At 44.1% G+C, this 18,664-nt stretch overlaps 1 protein-coding gene across 1 annotated transcript in view; it reads right to left on the bottom strand.

The window, feature by feature from the left end:
• LOC140730138 (cation channel sperm-associated auxiliary subunit epsilon-like) overlaps positions 1-18,664 on the bottom strand; it is a 56,400-nt gene continuing 37,736 nt past the window's right edge. The window contains exon 7 of the mRNA XM_073050271.1: positions 1-214. Coding sequence (XP_072906372.1) covers positions 1-214 — 214 coding nt within the window. The remainder of the gene's footprint in view (positions 215-18,664) is intronic.

Below are 18,664 nucleotides of genomic sequence, written 5' to 3'. Positions count from 1 at the left end.
TTATTTTTCACTCTCCCGCTTAAGAGCTCCCAGTCTACTTTTGATCTCCTTTAACAATACTTCCAAAGTAGAATTTTTTAAATCATATTTATCATCCAGGAGCTTCGACATAGCTTCCAAAGTGAGTGGAGACTGCTGCAGTTGTTTAGAATCATCTTTCTTCCTTCCACTTCCATTACCAGCTTCCTTGCCTTTGGCTGATGCCTTTTGCCCTCTGGTGTTAATTTTCAGTGATTAAAAATCAAAGTTCAGGCATATAAAAGTGTTATACACACTTCAATATAGATAGTGAAAGAGTGGTAAAAAAAAAAAATTGAAAAATGAACGGAGCAAAACCAAAATGCAACTTACTTCATCTCGTGCCCCAAGAGAACTCTGATGTCCAGGGTGTGACCTCAGGATTGCTACCTGTGCCACATGCTACTAAGGCCAGAAATAGGAAGATAATACTGTTTAACACATAGCTACAGAGTTGGTGCAGGAGGGAGGGCTTCAGATTTTTGGATCATTGTACTTCAAGGAAGGTGTGAGCTGTAGAGAAAGAACAGTTTGCAGCTGAACTGGACAGGGACTAATATTCTAGTGGGAAGGTGCGTGTGCGTGTGTGTATACGTACAGCTGAAGGGGATGGATGGGAACCTGTGTCAGACCAGATTGTGGAGAAAGATTTTAAGCCCTCATACAGAGTCAGGAATCTAAAGGCCGAGCAATGGTGGGACTAATGTTCTGAGCTGCATATATTTCCATGCAAGGAGTATTGTAGGAATTGCAGATGAGCATAAGACATGTGGAATTATGACATTGTAGATGTTAGTGAGACTTGGTTTCAGGAGGGGCAGGACTGTCAGCTCAATGTTCTGGGCTTCTGCTGTTTTAAACATAATAGAGCTGGAGAGACTGAAGGGAGAGGGGTGGCATTTCCAGTTAGGGAAAATGCCAGAGCAGTGCTGAGTCAGGGCAGACTGGAGAGCTTGTCTAATGAGGCTTTATGGGTAGAACTGAGGAATAAGCAAGGTATGACCACGTTAATGGGATTATATTATGGGCAACCTTACAGTCTGGGATTTAGAGGAGCAAATTTGTAGAAGGATCACCGAATATTGCAAGAAACATAAGGTTGTGATAGAAGGTGATTTTAACTTTCCACATATTGACTGGGACTCCTATAAAAGGGCTGGATGTGATAGAGTTTGTCAAATGTGTTCAGGAAAGTGTCCTTCATCAGGTACATAGAAGTCCCAATGAGAGAGACTGTGTGACTTGAACTGCTGTTCGGGAATGAGACAGGGCTGGTGACAGAAGTTTGTGTAGGGGAACACTTTGCATCCAGTGACCATATGCCATTAGTTTCAAAGTTAATCTGCAAAAGGATAGGTCTGGTCCTCTGGCTGAGACTCTAAATTGGAGAAAGGTCAACTTTGATGGTGTCAGAAAGGATCTGGCAAGTGTGGATTAGGGAAAGTTGTTTTCTGGCAAATATGTACTTGATGAGTTGGGGGGGGGGGCCTTCAAAAGTGAATTTTCAGTGTATAGAGTTTGTATGTTCCTGTCAGAATAAAAGGCAGGATACTAGGCTTAGGGAACCTTGGTTTCAAGACATAAGAAAAAGCAAGTGAGGCATTGCAGGTATTGGCAAATGTGAACAAATAAGGCACTTGAGGAGTATAAGAATTCAAGAGAACACTTTAGAAGAAAATCAAAGGGTGTTGCTCTAGCAGACAAGGTGATGGAGAAACCTAAAGCAAAAGGATAGCAATGGGCAAAATTGGTCCTCTAGAAGATCAGAGTAATCTACACGTGGAGCTTAGGAAAATGGGAGATCTTAAATGTATTTTTTGTATCTGTATTTATGGACACAGTCTAGAACTGAGGCAAAGCAGTAGTGATATTTAAAACATCCTGAGCCATACTGAGGTGCCAGAAGATGTAAGTATAGCTAATGTTGTTTAGAAAGGCTCTACAGATAAGCCAGTAAATTATAGGCTGATAAGCCTGATATCAGTAGTGGAGAAAGCTAATAGAAAGTATTCTAAGGGACAGGATATGAGTATTTGGATTGACAGGGAATGATTAGAGATAGTCAATATGGCTTTGAGCATGGTGAATTGTGTCTGACAAGTCTTCTAGTTTTTTGAGGAAGCTTTTACCGAAAAGTTGATGAAAGCAAGGCGGTGGATGTTGTCTACATGGACTTTTGCGAGGCCTTTGACAAGGTCCCACGTGGGACATCAGTCAAGAAAGTTCAGTCGCTTGGCATTCAAGATGAGGTAGTAAATTAGATTAAACATTGGCTTCACAGAAGCTAGAGAATAGTTGTAGCTGGTTGCCTTTCCAACTGGAGGCCTGTGACTAGCGGTGTGCTGCAGGGATCAGTGCTGGGTCTGTTATTGTTTGTCATCAATATCAATGATCTGGATGATAATGTAGTGAACTTGACCAGCAGATTTGTGAATGACACCATGATTGGGAGGACAGTGAGGAAGGCAATCAGAGCTTGCAGCGATATCTGAGCCAGCTGGAAAAATGGGCTGAAAAATAGCAGATAGGATTTAATGTAGACAAGTGTGAGCTGTTGCACTATGGGAGGACCAACCAGTGTAGATCTTGTATGATGAACGTAGGGCATTTGGGATTGTGGTAGAACAGAGGGATCTGGGAATAGAGATCCTGAATTCATTGACATTTTTGACTCATTGACTTTCATAAATCTATGTACATTGATGAAGGTAGAGCAGTGGATGTAGTGTACAGTATATGGATTTCAGCATTTGATAAGGTTCCCCATGCATGGCTCATTCAGAAAGTAGAGAGGCATGGATCAAGGAGACCTTACTTTGTGGATCCAGAATTGGCGTGCCCACAGAAGGCAAAGGGTGGTTGTAGCTGGTTCATATTCTGCATGGAGGTCAGCAACCAGCGGTGTTCTGCAAGGATCTATTCTGGGACCCTTCCTCTTAGTGATTTTTATAAATGACCTGGATGAAAAAGTAGAAAGTGGATTAGTAAGTTTGCTGATGAAACAAAGGTTAGGGGTGTTGTGGATAATCCAAAGGGTTGTCAGAGGATACAGCAGGACATCAAAAGGATACAGAACTAGGCTGAGAAGTGATAGATGGGAGTTCAGCTGGGAATCCAGATAAGTGTGAAGTGGTTCATTTTGGTAGGTAAAATTTGAAGACAGAATATGGTAAGACTCTTGGCAGTGTGGAGAATTTTGGGGTCCGCATCCAAAGGACACTTAAAGCTGCTGTGCAGGTTGACAGTGTTGTTAAGAAGGTGTATGGTGTGTTGACCTTTATCACCTGTGCAACTGAGTTTAAGATCCATAAGGTAATGTTACAGCTATAAAAGAGCGTAGTTAGATCCCACTTGGAGTACTGTGTTCAGTTCTAGTCACTTCACTACAGGAAGGATGTGGACGCTATTTACAGAGGAGATTTACAAGGATGTTGCCTGGATTGGAGAGCATGCCTTTTCTCCTTGGAGCAATGGAGGATGAGAGGTGACCTAAGAAGATGATGCGAGGCATTGATTGTGTGGATAGCTAGAGGCTTTTTCCCAGGGCTGAAATGGCTAACACGGGAGGGCATAGTTTTAAGTGTGCTTGGAAATAGGTACCGAGGGGATGTCGGGGGTAAGTTTTTCACACAGAGTACTGAGTGCATGGAATGTACTGCTGGTGACAGTGGTGGAGGCGGATACAATAGGGTCTTTTAAGAGACATGTAGGTATGTACATGGAGCTTAGAAAAATAGAGGACTATGCGGGATGAAAATTCTAGGCAATTTCTAGAGTAGGTTACATGGTTGGCATAACATTGTGGGCCAAAGGGTCTGTAATGCGCTGTAGATTTCTATGTTCTTTTGAGTACAAAAGTTGGGATATGTTGAAATCGTATAAGACGAGGTTCCGGTGACATCATCGTCGAGAATGGCAGCTTAAGTCACTAGCTCCTCCGGAAAAACGCATATTAAGCCCCGTTAACCCATCAAATATAGTATTTTTCCAAAGTATTTGAACTGATAAGAGGGGCAAGAATGGGGAAAAAGAATGGAAATTAAAAAAAGTGACACTGCGGAGCCTGTGGCTGAGAGGATTGCAGTGAGCGGCTCTCCTACCCGACCGCGTGCTAGCGAGGCGGCTGCTGGGCCTGGTTCAGGCGAAGCGGCAAATATGTTCGAAATTTTGAAAGAGATAAGGGAGTTCCAGAAAGATATAAAACAGCAGCTACATGATATTAAGTCAGAGCTCGCCAACGTCAATCAAAAAACAGCGGTGGCAGAGACTTGAATTGAGAAGGTGGAAGATCACGTTCAAAATGTGGAACGGATACTAAGTAAGATGATAATAATATTAAATCAACAAGAAGGTAAACTGCTTGACCTGGAGGGAAGATCACAGCAGGAAAATATCAGAATATACAACGTTCCGGAAGGAGCGGAGTGCTCGTCTATGACGGAGTTTGTCAGAAAGTTGCTGCGGGATGCGCTGGAGCTTCCCTTGACTATGGAGCTGGAAATTGAGAGAGCGCATTGCGTGATCGTCCCGAAGCCTACCCGAGACAGAGCAGATAAGCCACGCTCAATAATAACTAAATTCCTTCGATACAGTACCAAGGTGGAGATTCTATGATGGGCCTGGGATAAGAAGAGGGTGTTTTTAGATGATAAATTAATATATTTTGACCAAGATTACCCCCCCCCCCCCGCGGTCCTGCAGAAACGTAAAGAATACTCTGAAGTAAAGTGAATACTAAAGCAAGAAAGGATTAGATTTCAAACTCCGTACCCTGCTAAACTTCGAGTGTTTTATCAAGATGGGATCCAACTGTATCAGACAAAGGAAGAGGCAACTACAGACATGAAGGCCAGAGGGTTGCCTGTCAGCGAGATCAAACCGAGGGAAAGCCTGGCAGAGGAATTATCCCGCTCTGCTTGGGAAATAGTGCGAGAATCAAGAAGGCAGGAGATGGGAGGAGGCTGAGAGAAGTATATCAGGAAGAGACTGGGAGTTTTCCAAAGACAGCCCTCAACCCCTCCAGAACAGCCATAAGGTTTGGCTAACTTTAAAAATGTTGAGAAGCTAAACGGAAGCAAAAGTAGATGGTGATATACCTATCTTGAGAACTACTACTTTTAATGTGGATTTTATATTACTTAGTTATTCTTCTTTATTTGCTCACTTACTTCTTTTTCCCCCCACCAAAATAAGAGTGTGAGTGTGTGTGTATATTTTTTTCTGTGTAATGGATTTGTTTATGAATACTACAATGGGGCCCTCAACTCACAAGTAGGAGGGGTTATCCCCCACAGCTAGACATTTCCTCCAGCTCAATGCAGGGGCATCTACCAGAGACCTCAGCCTTGGAATCACACATTCATTGTCATTTTTGTTATTATTTGCATTTCTTGGTTCTTATTTGTTCAGGGAGTAGATCGATTAAGTTTTATTCTGCTAATTTCAATGATACATTGACAGATAAATACAGATGGCTAAGGACAAAGTAAAATTCATTTCTTTTAATGTCAATGGGCTATTAAATCCAATCAAACGTAAAAGAATTTTATCCAAAATGAAAAAAGAATAAGCCCATGTAGTATATTTACAGGAAACTCATTTAAGTGATAATGAGCATAGAAAACTACAGAGAATGGACTTCACTAATTTGTTTTTCTCATAAATCAGGACATAGGAGAGGAGTTGCTATTCTTATCTCAAGTAAGCTAAATTTTGAAAAATTATTCGAAATGGGAGATTGAGGGCAGATATATTCTGGTAAGGGGGAATATAGATGGAAATTCAGTTACTCTATTGAATATATATGCACCCCTGGGAAGTGATATTGGTTTCTTTTAGAAAATTACTGATATTATGGTAACGGAAACAGAAGGTCTCCTGATATGTGGGGGAGACTTAAATTTACAATTACAACCAAACTTAGACTCTTCCAATAGAAAAACCTATGAAACAAAATCCTTACATAAGAAAGTTAATATTCTTTTTGAGGATGTTTGTCTAATTGATGTATGGAGGGACCTTTTCCCTGACAGAAGGGATTACATTCATTATTCTGCTCCCCATTCTGTATATATAAGAATAGACTATTTCATAACATTTGGAAAAGACGGACAAAGTAAACAGAAAGTGCACTGCAGATGCTGTGTCAAATCAAGACATACAAAAAAGCTGGATGAACTCATCAGGTCAGGCAGCATCCGTTGAAAGAAGCAGTCAACATTTTTCACCAGTCAATGTTTTTCACCAATGCTGCCCGACCTGCTGAGTTCATCCAGCTGTTTTGTACGTCTTGAAAGGACAAAATACACACCTGTGGAATTGGGACAATAGATGTAAGTTACCATGCACCTATGTATTTATCTGTTGATTTTGACCTACAACCAAAGACTACTATTTGGAAACTAAATTCAAGTCTACTCAATGATCTGTACTTTAAGGAACAAATTAAAAAAGAAATTGGTCTCTACTTAGAATTTAATGATAATGGACAGGTTTCACCTCCCATTTTATGGGATACTCTGAAGGCTGTCTTAAGAGGGAAAATTATAGCGATATCTTCATATAAGAAAAAAAAGGAATAAAACATTAGAGGAATTACAAAATAGGCTTAAGGAACCAGAGAAAAAACACAAATTGAATTTGGCACAATACATTAGGGGAAATTAAAAAAAATTAGGAATGAAATTAATAGTTTGGCTACGCAAGAAATCAGGAAAAATTTCTTGAAACAGACATTATGAAAGTGGATCAAAGTCTATGAAAATACTGGCGTGGAAACTGGGGGGAAAAAAGATAGCAGAAAATACAATTCATAGAATTAGGGACCCAAGAACAAAAATGATAAAAAAAAAAATAAGCTAAGTGAAATTCAAAAAGCTTTTGAAGTGTTTTACAAAACTCTATATTCCAAAGTTCCAGGGGGAAGCATAACCCAAATTGACACCTTCCTGAATTCTCTAGAGTTACCCACTTTAAGCGAAGAACAAAATAGAACGATGACTGCTGACATAACTGAAGTTGAATTAAAAGCTGCAATTAGTAGGCTTAAATTAAGCAAGTCACCAGGATCAGGTGGGTATACGGCAGAGTGGTACAAAGAATTTAAAAATGAGTTAATTCCTGGTTTACTCCCCACACTGAACTGGGCTCTAAAAAAGGCACAAATGCCACCCAGTTGGAAGGAAGCGATAATCTCAGCTATACTGAAAGAAGGCAAGGATAAAATGGAATGCGGGTCATTTAGACCAATATCTGTTCTTAATGTAGAATATAGGTTATTTACCTCCATCATGGCCAAACGTTTAGAGGAGTTTCTACCCATGCTGATACGTAATGATCAGACAGGTTTTGTACGACAATGCCAGACACAAGACAATATACGGACACTTCACATTATGGATCTTATACAAAAAAATAAAACTGAAGCAATAGTGATAAGTGTGGACGCTGAAAAGGCATTTGATTCGGTTAATTGGAGTTTTCTTTACAGAGTTTTACATAGATTTGGTTTCCAAGACACAATTATTAAAACTATACAGACACTATATGACAACCCTACTGCTAGGATTAAAATCAATGGATATTTATCAAATAGTCTTACCCTAGAAAGGGGAACGAGACAGGGTTGTGCATGGTCACCACTACTCTTCGCATTATATCTGGAACCATTAGCTCAATACATCAGACAAAATGAAGATATCAGGGGAATTACTATTAAAGGGACAGAGCATAAACTGGCTTGTTATACGGATGACATTTTGATCTATCTAGGGCAACCAACATACTCGTTACCTAAATTGATGCAATCCTTTGAACAATATGGTCAATTATCAGGATACAAGATCAACATAGATAAAACCCAATTACTTACATATAACTATAGCCCACCAAGAGAAATTGAAAGTAGATATTCCTGGGTATGGCACACAATCTTTCAAATATTTGGGCATCATTATGCCAAAAGATTCGGCAAAATTATCAGAATGTAATTATCAGCCTTTATATAAAAAAAATAAGGAAGATACGGCAAGATGGAACCTGATTCCTTTTTTCAGTCTCAGTTCAAGAAATGAGTCTATTAAAATGAATATACTGTTATATCTCTTTCAGACACTACCAATAGAGATTAATCAAAATCAATTTAATGAATGGAACAAGATGCTATCAAGGTATATTTGGCAGGGTAAAAGGCCGAGAGTTCATCTCAAAACTTTGCAATTAGCAAAGGAAAAGGGGTGGATGGGGCCTACCTTCTCTTAGAGATTATTATTTTGCAGCACAGTTGAGAGCTGTGATATGTTGGTGCAACCCATCATATGACGCTCAATGGAAAAACATTGAGGAGCGGGTACTTCCCATCCCCATACAAGCAATTTTGTCTGATAACAACCTGCAAAGGTACATAATTACTATTGATAATCCATGGGAGAAATTGACTCTTAAAATATGGAAAACTACTATAAAAGAATATAATCTAGAGGGAGATATTGCAATTCTTAAATGGTGTGCATATGACTCGGATTTTAAACCAAATAAATTGGATGCTAGATTTAAAGACTGGACAGCTAAAGGAATAACAGTTCTTTGCAACATATGAAAGAAGGAACACTGTTCAGTTTTGAAATGCTTAAAGGGAAACACTTATTAGAAAAACAAGATTTTTATTGGTATTTACAGATGTGACAATATGTTAATAAGAAAGTATAAGAAAGTAATAAGAAAATATGTTAATAAGAAAGTTAATAAGAAACCAAATATGTTAATATAATTATAGACTAGTGAATCTTGCGTCTGTGGTGGGAAAGCTGTTGGAAAAGATTCCTAGAGATAGGATCTATGGGCATTTAGAGAATCATGCTCTGATCAGGGACAGTCAGCATGGCTTTGTGAAGGGCAGATCGTGCCTAACAAGCCTGATAGTTTTTTGAAGAGGTAACCAGGCATATAGATGAGGGTAGTGCAGTGGATGTGATCTACATGGATTTTAGTAAGGCATTTGACAAGGTACCACACGGTAGGCTTATTCAGAAAGTCAGAAGGCATGGGATCCAGGGAAGTTTGGCCAGGTGGATTCAGAATTGGCTTGTCTGCAGAAGGCAGAGGGTTGTGGTGGAGGGAGTACATTCAGATTGGAGGGTTGTGACTAGTGGTGTCCCACAAGGATCTGTTCTGGGACCTCTACTTTTTGTGATTTTTATTAACGACCTGGATGTGGGGGTAGAAGGGTGGGTTGGCAAGTTTGCAGATGACACAAAGGTTGGTGGTGTTGTAGATAGTGTAGAGGATTGTCGAAGATTGCAGACAGACATTGATAGGATGCAGAAGTTTGCTGAGAAGTGGCAGATGGAGTTCAATGCAGAGAAGTGTGAGGTGGTACACTTTGGAAGGACAAACTCCAAGGCAGAGTACAAAGTAAATGGCAGGATACTTGGCAGTGTGGTGGAGTAGAGGGATCTGGGGGTACATGTCCACAGATCCCTGAAAGTTGCCTTACAGGTAGATAGGTTAGTTAAGAAAGCTTATGGGGTATTAGTCGAGGGATAGAGTTTAAGACATGTGATGTAATGATGCAGCTCTATAAAACTCTGGTTAGGCCACACTTGTGTCCAGTTCTGGTCACCTCACTATGGGAAGGATGTGGAAGCATTGGAAAGGGTACAGAGGAGATTTACCAAGATGCTGCCTGGTTTAGAGAGTATGGATTATGATCAGAGATTAAGGGAGCTAGGGCTTCTCTCTTTGGAGAGAAGGACGAGAGGAGACATGATAGAGGTGTACAAGATATTAAGAGGAATAGACAGAGTGGACAGCCAGCACCTCTTCCCCAGGGCACCACTGCTCAGTACAAGAGGTCATGGCTTTAAGGTAAGGGGAGGGAAGTTCAAGGGGGATATTAGAGGAAGGTTTTTTACTCAGTGGCTGGTGCGTGGAATGCACTGCCTGAGTCAGTGGTGGAGGCAGATACACTAGTGAAGTTTAAGAGACTACTAGACAGGTATATGGAGGAATTTAATGTGGGGGGTTATATCGGAGGCAGGGTTTGAGGGTCGGCACAACATTGTGGGCTGAAGGGCCTGTAATGTGCTGTACTATTCTATGTTCTAAGACGCTTAAAAATGTAACCAAGGCAAGTACATGCTTGATAGAGCTATTTAGAAAAGCATATAATTCAGGTAACGGTAGTAGAATCATTTCAAACATGTATAAGGGGTTGTCAAATCTTAAAACACATTCGACTTCATACATTAAAAGAAAATGGGAGAAGGAAGGAGGGATAATTATATCTGAGGAAGAATGGACAATAATATGGAGGTATCAATGGAAGTGTACCAGTTCACAGAAATGGAAGGAGTTCAGATGGAAAAACTTGATAAGATATTTTATTACACCCTCTCAGAAATCCCATTATGATAGTATCCTCCCTGTTTGCTGGAGAAATTGTGGAAATCAAAATGCAAATCATTATCATATTTTTTGGGACTGCCCTGTTATCAAAGACTATTGGAGGGGGATACACAATGCTCTACAAGACATCTTTAAATGTGAAATACCCTTAAAGTAAGGGTATTTTGGATATATACCTCAAGAATGGTTGAAAAGAGATAAATATTTAATGAATATACTGTTGGTGGCTGGTAAAAAGACTCTTACTAGGAAATGGTTATCACAGGAGAGCCCAACTTTAAATGCATGGATGGAAATTACAATGGACATTTACAAAATGGAGAAGATAACAGCATCTGTTAATCATAAGCTGGAACAATTTGATTCATACTGGGAAAAATGGTTCAACTACATAATGCCTCATAGGCCTGATTTTATTCTCACAAATCAATGAATCTGTTGTTTTTATATATATATATATATACATTAAAAAAAATCACTCCCTACTTGTAAAAACACAAAATGCTGGCAAAACTCAGCAGGCCAGACAGCATCTATGGAAGGAGGTAGTGACGATGTTTCGGGCTGAAACCTTTTTTCCTTTTGCTTGTTTTTTCTTTCCACTCTTTTCTATAAGTGTATACCTCAGATAAATACTATGTGGAGATTTGTGATATATATGATTATATGATATATTGTAGCGGTGTGCTACATGCAGCGCTGAAATAATGACATGGAGTCAGTAAACTGCAGTTAAAAAAGATTTTATTCGAACTTCGCGGCCTCGCTTTAAAGTCTCCCTGATCCCACCCTCCCCGTGCGCGGATGCTGTAGGGGGCACATATTCACAGTCCCGCACGGGCTTTTCCCTTTGTTGGTGAAGCAGACCTGGCGCCCTTTTGGGACTGGCCTTTATGCCGGTGCGCTGGCTATTTGTGAGCTGGTTTGAGTGCGCTAGGAAGTGGGTCACCACATAACCCCCCCCCCCCAGAACCGGCGATACGCCCCCCCAATGTCCACAGTCTGGGCCGGACCCTGTTTGGGAGGTCGGCCTCTGTGCCGCGTTGCCGGAAACTCGACTGGTTGCACCACGTCCACATGGGCCGATTTGAGTCGGTCCACCGTGAAAACCTCCTCTCTCCCCCCAACGTCCAGCATGAACGTGGACCCATTGTTCCTGATCACCGTAAATGGCCCCTCGTAGGGCCGTTGCAGCAGTGGCCGATGCCCGCCCCTTCATACAAACACAAACTTGCAGTTCTGCAGGTCTTTGGGTATACAGGTCGGGTTCTGCCCATGCTGCGAAGTGGGTATGGGGGCCAGGTTGCCAAGCCTCTCGCGTAGTCTGCCCAGGACTGCTGCGGGTTCTTCCTCTTGCCCCCTTAGGGCTGGTATGAACTCCCTGGGGATGACCAGGGGTGCGCCGTACACCAACTCGGCCGACGAGGTGTGCAGATCGTCTTTGGGTGCCGTGCGGATGCCGAGCAGGACCCAGGGAAGCTTGTCCACCCAGTTAGCTCCTCGCAGGCAGGCCATGAGAGCCGACTTTAGGTGACGGTGGAAACGCTCCGTTCGACTGCGGGTGGTAGGCAGTTGTGTGGTGCAGCTGTGTCCCCAAAAGGCTGGCCATAGCTGACCACAGGCTGGAGGTGAACTGGGCGCCTCTGTCGGAGGTAATGTGGGCCGGTACACCAAAGCGGGACACCCATGTGGTGATCAGTGCCCGGGTGCAAGATTCGGAGATGGTGTCGGTGAGCGGGATCGCCTCTGGCCATCTGGTGAACCGGTCCACGATAGTGAGGTGCTGCTGCGCTCTGCACGACACTGGCAGGGGGCCCATGATATCCACATGAATGTGGTCGAAACGCCGGTGGGTGGGGTGGAACTGCTGCGGCAGAGCTTTGGTGTGCCGCTGCACCTTGGCCGTCTGGCAGTGCATGCACGTTTTGGCCCATTCACTGACCTGCTTGTGGAGTCTGTGCCAAACGAACCTGCTGGAGACCATCCAGACGGTTGTCCTGATGGAGGGGTGCACTAAGTTATGAATGGAGTCGAATAAAGCGTCGCCGCCAGTTTGCCGGGACAACGGGACGGGGTTGGCCGGTGGTGATGTCACAGAGTAGGGTCCTCTCACCTGGGCCTACAGGGAGGTCCTGGAGCTGCAAACCGGAGACTGCGGTTCTGTAACTAGGGATCACCTCGTCTGCCTGCTGCGCCTCTGCCAGCGCTTCAAAGTCTACCCCTTGGGAAAGGGCATGAATGTTAGGGCGAGAGAGCGCGTCCACCATGACATTGTCCTTACCCGAGACGTGCCGGACATCCGTCGTGTATTCAGAGATGTAGGACAGATGGCGCTGCTGGCGGGACAACCAGGGATCGGACACCTTCGTGAACGTAAAGGTAAGCGGCTTGTGGTCCGTGAACGCCATGTAGGGCCTACCTTCTAAGAAGTATCTGAAATGCCGGATTGCCAGGTATAGCGCCAACAGTTCCCGGTCGAAAGCACTGTATTTGAGCTCGGGTGGTCGCAGGTGTTTGCTGAAAAACGCCAGGGGTTGCCAGCAACCCGCGATGAGTTGCTCCAGTACCCCACTGACTGCCGTGTTAGATGCGTCCACTGTGAGGGCGGTAGGGACGTCCATTCTGGGGTGCACTAGCATTGCGGCGTTTGCCAAGGCTTCCTTCGTTTTAATGAAAGCGGCGGCGGACTCCTCGTCCCAGGCAATGTCCTTGCCCTTACCCGACATCAGGGCGAACAGCATGATTCGGGCAGCTGAAGAGAGGAAGCGGTGGTAGAAATTTACCATACCCATGAATTCCTGAAGGCCTTTGATTGTGGTGGGTCGGGGAAGATGGCGGACCACGTCTACCTTAGCGGGCCGAGGGGTTGCCCTGTCTTTAGTAATCCTGTGGCCCAGGAAGTTGATGGTGTCGAGCCCGAACTGGCATTTGGCCTAGTTGATTGTTAGACTGTATTCACTCAGTCGGGCGTAGAGTTGACGGAGGTGGGACAGATGCTCCTGACGACTGCTGCTGGCTATGAGGATGTCGTCCAAATAGATGAATGCGAAGTCCAGGTCGCGTCCCACCGCGTCCATTAACCGCTGGAATGTCTGTGCGGCATTCTTCAGGCCGAACGGCATGCGGAGGAACTCGAAAAGGCCGAAAGGGGTGATGAGTGCCGTTTTGGGGACGTTGTCCGGATGCATTGGGATTTGATGGTATCCCAGGATGAGGTCTACCTTGGAGAAGATCCGTGCGCCATGCAGGTTTGCTGCAAAGTCCTGAATGTGCAGCACAGGGTAGCGGTCCAGTGTGGTAGCCTCATTCAGCCTGCGGTAGTCGCCGCATGGTCTCCAGCCCTGTCGCTTTGGGCACCATGTGCAGGGGGGAGGCCCATGGGCTGTCGGACCGCCGTATGATCCCCAATTCCTCCATCCTCTTGAACTCCTCCTTCGCCAGTCGGAGCTTGTCCGGAGGAAGCCTTCGAGGACAGGTGTGGAGGGGTGGTCTCTGGGTCGGGATGTGGTGCTGTACTCCGTGTCTGGGCATGGCTGCCGTGAACTGTGGTGCCAGAACCGATGGGGAAATCCGCCAGGACTCTGGTGAAGTCATTGTCAGACAGTGTGATGGAGTCGAGATGTGGGGCTGGCAACTGGGCTGCACCCAGGGAGAACGTCTGGAAGGTCTTGGCGTGGACCAGTCTCTGCCTCGGCAGGTCGACCAGCAGGCTGTGAGACCGCAAAAAATCCGCACCAGGAGCGGTTGGGCTACGGCGGCCAGAGTGAAGTCCCACGTGAACCGGCTGGAGCCAAACTGTAGCTGTACCGTACTGGTGCCGTAGGTCCTTGCTCTGCTGCCGTTCACGGCCCTCAGGGTGGGACCTGGTGCCCTGTTGCGGGTGTCGTAACTCATCGGAGGTAAGACGCTGATCTTGGCACTGGTGTCGACCAAAAAACGGTGTCCCAACCGCTTGTCCCACACATACAGGAGGCTATCCCGATGGCCAGCTGCCGTAGCCATCAGTGGCGGCTGGCCCTGGTGTTTCCCGGGAACTTGCAGGGTGGGCGACAGCGGCGGGCTTCTGCGCCCCACCGCTGGTGGTAGAAGCACCATTGTTCGTTGGGCTCCTCACCCCTGCCTCTGGGGTTAGTGGGCTCTGTGGCCGGGCCTGGTCTGGTTTGCTGCTGGGAGCGTGGCCTGGTGATCTGTGCGACGGTCGCCCCACTCACCTTCTTGGCATTCCACAGCAAGTCATTCCACGGGCTGCCACCTTCCGGGGGTCGCTGAAATCCGCGTCAGACAGCAGCAGGCGTATGTCCTCGGGCAGCTGCTCCAGGAATGCCTGCTCAAACATGAGGCAGGGCTTGTGTCCTCCGGCGAGAGACAACATCTCATTCATTAAAGCCGATGGAGGTCTGTCTCCCAAACCATCCAGGTGCAGTAAACGGGCAGCCGGCTCGCGCCGTGAGAGTCCGAAGGTCCTTATGAGCAGGGCTTTGAATTCTGTGTATTTGCCGTCTTCCGGGGTGACTGTATGAACTCCTCAACCTGGGCGGCTGTCTCCTGGTCGAGGGAGCTCACGACGTAGTAGTAACGTGTGTCATCTGAGGTTATCTGCTGAACGTGGAATTGGGCTTCTGCTTGCTGGAACCATAGGTGAGGTCGCAGCGTCCAGAAGCTTGGCAGTTTCAACGAAACTGCATGAACAGATGCAGCGTCGGTCATCTTCGACCCAAATGTCATTTGGGCCGTCGGGGTCACCAATTGTAGCGGTGTGCTACACACAGCGCTGAAATAACGACACGGAGTCGGTAAACTGCAGTTAAAAAAGATTTTATTCGAACTTCGCGGCCTCGCTTTAAAGCCTCCCTGATCCCGCCCTCCCCGGGTGCGGATGCTGTAGGGGGCATGTATTCACAGTCCCGCATGGGCTTTTCCCTTTGGTGAAGCAGACCTGGCGCCCTTTTAGGACTGGCCTTTATGCCGGCACGCTGGCTATTTGTGAGCCGGTTCGAGTGTGCTAGGAAGTGGGTCGCCACAATATGTACAATGTCTGAAATACATCTTATGGAAATGTTTGTTTGATGATGAACTTCAATTAAAAAAAAAACAAATTACAAAAAAAGAAATCGTATAAGTCATTGAGGCTTAATTTGGAGTATTGTGTTCAGTTTTGTTCTCCTACCTACAGGAAAGATTATAAATGAGATTGAAACAGTGCAGTGAAAATTTACAAAGATGTTCCTATGACTTGTAGACCTGAGTCATAGGGAAAGGTTGAAAAGGTTAGAACATAGAAGATTGAAAGGAGATTTGATAGAGGGATACAATATTGAGGTGCATAGATAAGGTAAATGCAAGCAGGCTTTTTCCACTGAGGTTGGGTGAGACTACCAGAGGTCATGGGTTAAGGGTGAGAGGTGAAATGTTTAAGAGGAACATGAAGGGGAACTTCTTCACTCAGAGGGTAAGAGTATGGAATGAACTACCAGTGCATGTCGTGGATATGGGGTTGATTTCAACATTTAAGGTACATTTTGATAGATGGGAATGGTATGGAGGGCTATGGTCTGAGTGCAGGTTGCTGAGACTAGACAGATTAATGGTGTGGAACAAACTTGATGGCCGAAGGGCCTGTTTCTCTGTTATAGTATTATATGATTCTATGCAAAATTCAGGAAGCTAAAATTGGACAAGGCCTTTGAGGAATATAACTGGGGTTAGTTCCATAATCGGCACAAGCATCCCTAGTGCAGAGGGCATATGCAAGTATTTCGTGCCTCAAGAAAGCGGCATCTATCATTAAAGAATCTCACCTTCTCGGACATGCTTCCTTTTCATTATTACCTTCAGGGAGGAGGTGCACGAGCCTGAAGACACACTCACCATTTTGGGAACAGATTCTTCTCTTCTGCCATTAGATTCCTGAATGGTTCATGGAACTATGAACACTGCCATACTATTCCTCTTTTGCACTATTTAAGTTTATTTTTACATTGTAACCTATAGCAATTTTTTAATGTCCTGCACTACACAGCTAACAAAAACCCACAGATTTCATGACATTTGTCAATGATAATAATTCCGATTCTGACAACGTGGTAAGGAGGGAGAGGTTAAAACCACTCGAGGATAAAGAAGAGAATGTATGATGGACCCAGAGGAAGTGGGTGAAATACTAAGAACATTACATTGGTATTCACCAAGGAGAAGAACATATAGGATAGCAAGATCAGGGAGGGATGTGTTGATACTCGAGGGTATGTTAATATGAAGGTATTGAGGCTCTTGCAGTGCATTAAGATGGATGTCACAGGACGATGGGATTTTTTTCTAGGTTACTGAGAGAGGGAAGAGAGTATATTGCTGTGACCTTGACTGAGACCTTTGTACTCTCTTTAGCTACAGAAAAGGTCCCAGATGACTGGAAAATAACCAATGTTATAGAGACAAATTACATAAGTGGTGGATAAATTAATGGTGAAGCATCCACTTGCTATCTGGGAAGGTAAACAGCTGGCAGGGCTCTGTGGGGAAGGCAACTTTTTATAAACATGATTGAGTTTTTTTTGAGGAGTTGATTAATTTGATTCATGACAGTAGGTTAGTGGATACTGTATACATGGACTTTACTAAAACTTTCAACGAAGTTTCTCATAGTACGCTAATACTGAAAATTAAAGGACATGGGATCTATGGAGACTTGGTAGATTGAATTCATGGTTGACTTCTTTATAGAAGAAAGAGGGTAGTAGTGGAAGGATGTTACTCGAGTGGAGGTACGGTGATCTATGCTTGGGACCTCTGTATTTTTGTGATATATAGTATATATGTAAATGGCCTGCAAATGGGCTGATTAATAAATTTGCAAATGGCATAAAAATTGGTGAAGTTGTGGTTAGTGAGGAAAGTTGTGAAAGGATCAGATTCAGGTTTATTATCACTGGCATGTGATGTGAAATTTGTTAACTTAGCAGCAGTTCAATGCAATACATAATCTAGCAGAGAGAAAATAAATAATAATAAATAAGTAAATCAACTACAGTGTACATATAGACCATAGAACATTACAGCACAAACAGGCTGTGCCAAACTATTTTTCTGTCTAGTCCCACTGACCTGCACCTAAACCATATCCCTCCGTACACCTCTCATCCATGTACCTGTCCAAGTTTTCTTAAATATTAAAAGTGAGCCCGGATTTACCACTTCATCCGGCAGCTCATTCCACACTCCCACCACTCTGTGTGAAGAAGCCCCACCCCCCATGTTCCCTTTAAACTTTTCCCTCTTCATCCTTAACACATGTCCTCTGGTTTTTTCTCCTCTAGCCTCAGTGGAAAAAGCCTGCTTGCATTCACTCTATCTGTACACATCATAATTTTATATATCTCTATCAAGTCTCTCCTCATTCTTCTACACTCCAGGGAATAAAGCCCTAACCTATTCAACCTTTCTCTGTAACTCAGTTTCTCAAGTCCCAGCAACATCCTTGTAAACCTTCTCTGCACTCTTTCAACCTTATTAACATCCTTCCTGTAATTTGGTGACCAAAACTGCACACCATATTCCTGATTCAGCTTCACCAATGCCTTACACAACCTCACCATAACATTCCAACTCTTATACTCAATAAACACCACACACAAAATGCTGGTGGAACACAGCAGGCCAGGCAGCATCTATAGGGAGAAGCGCTGTCGATGTTTCCGGCTGAGACCCTTCAGGACTAGTCTTGACGAAGGGTCTCGGCCCAAAACGTCCACAGCGCTTCTCCCTATAGATGCTGCCTGACCTGCTGTGTTCCACCAGCATTTTGTGTGTTGTTGTTTGAATTTCCAGCATCTGCAGATTTCCTCGTCTTTGCTCTTATACTCAATACTTTGATTTATAAAGGCCAATGTACCAAAAGCTCTCTTTACAACCCTATCTACTTATGACACCACTTTTAGGGAATTTTGTATCTGTATTTTCAGATCCCTCTGTTCTACTGCTCTCCTCAGTGTCCTACCATTTACCTTGCATGTTCTACCTTGGTTTTTCCTTCCAAAGTGCAATACCTCACACTTGTCTGCATTAAACTCCATTTGCCATTTTTCAGCCCATTTTTCCAGCTGGCCCAAATCCCTCTGCAAGCTTTGAAAACCTTCCTCACTGTCCACTACACCTCTGATCTTTGTATCATCAGCAAATTTGATATAGATTAGATCATTGATATAGATGACAAATAACAATGGACCCAGCACTGATCCCCCTGACA

The sequence above is a fragment of the Hemitrygon akajei genome, chromosome 7 (genome assembly GCF_048418815.1).
Source record: "Hemitrygon akajei chromosome 7, sHemAka1.3, whole genome shotgun sequence".
Classification (NCBI taxonomy): domain Eukaryota; kingdom Metazoa; phylum Chordata; class Chondrichthyes; order Myliobatiformes; family Dasyatidae; genus Hemitrygon; species Hemitrygon akajei.
Note: the sequence above shows the minus strand (reverse complement) of the source record. Positions and strands in the feature narration are given on the sequence as shown.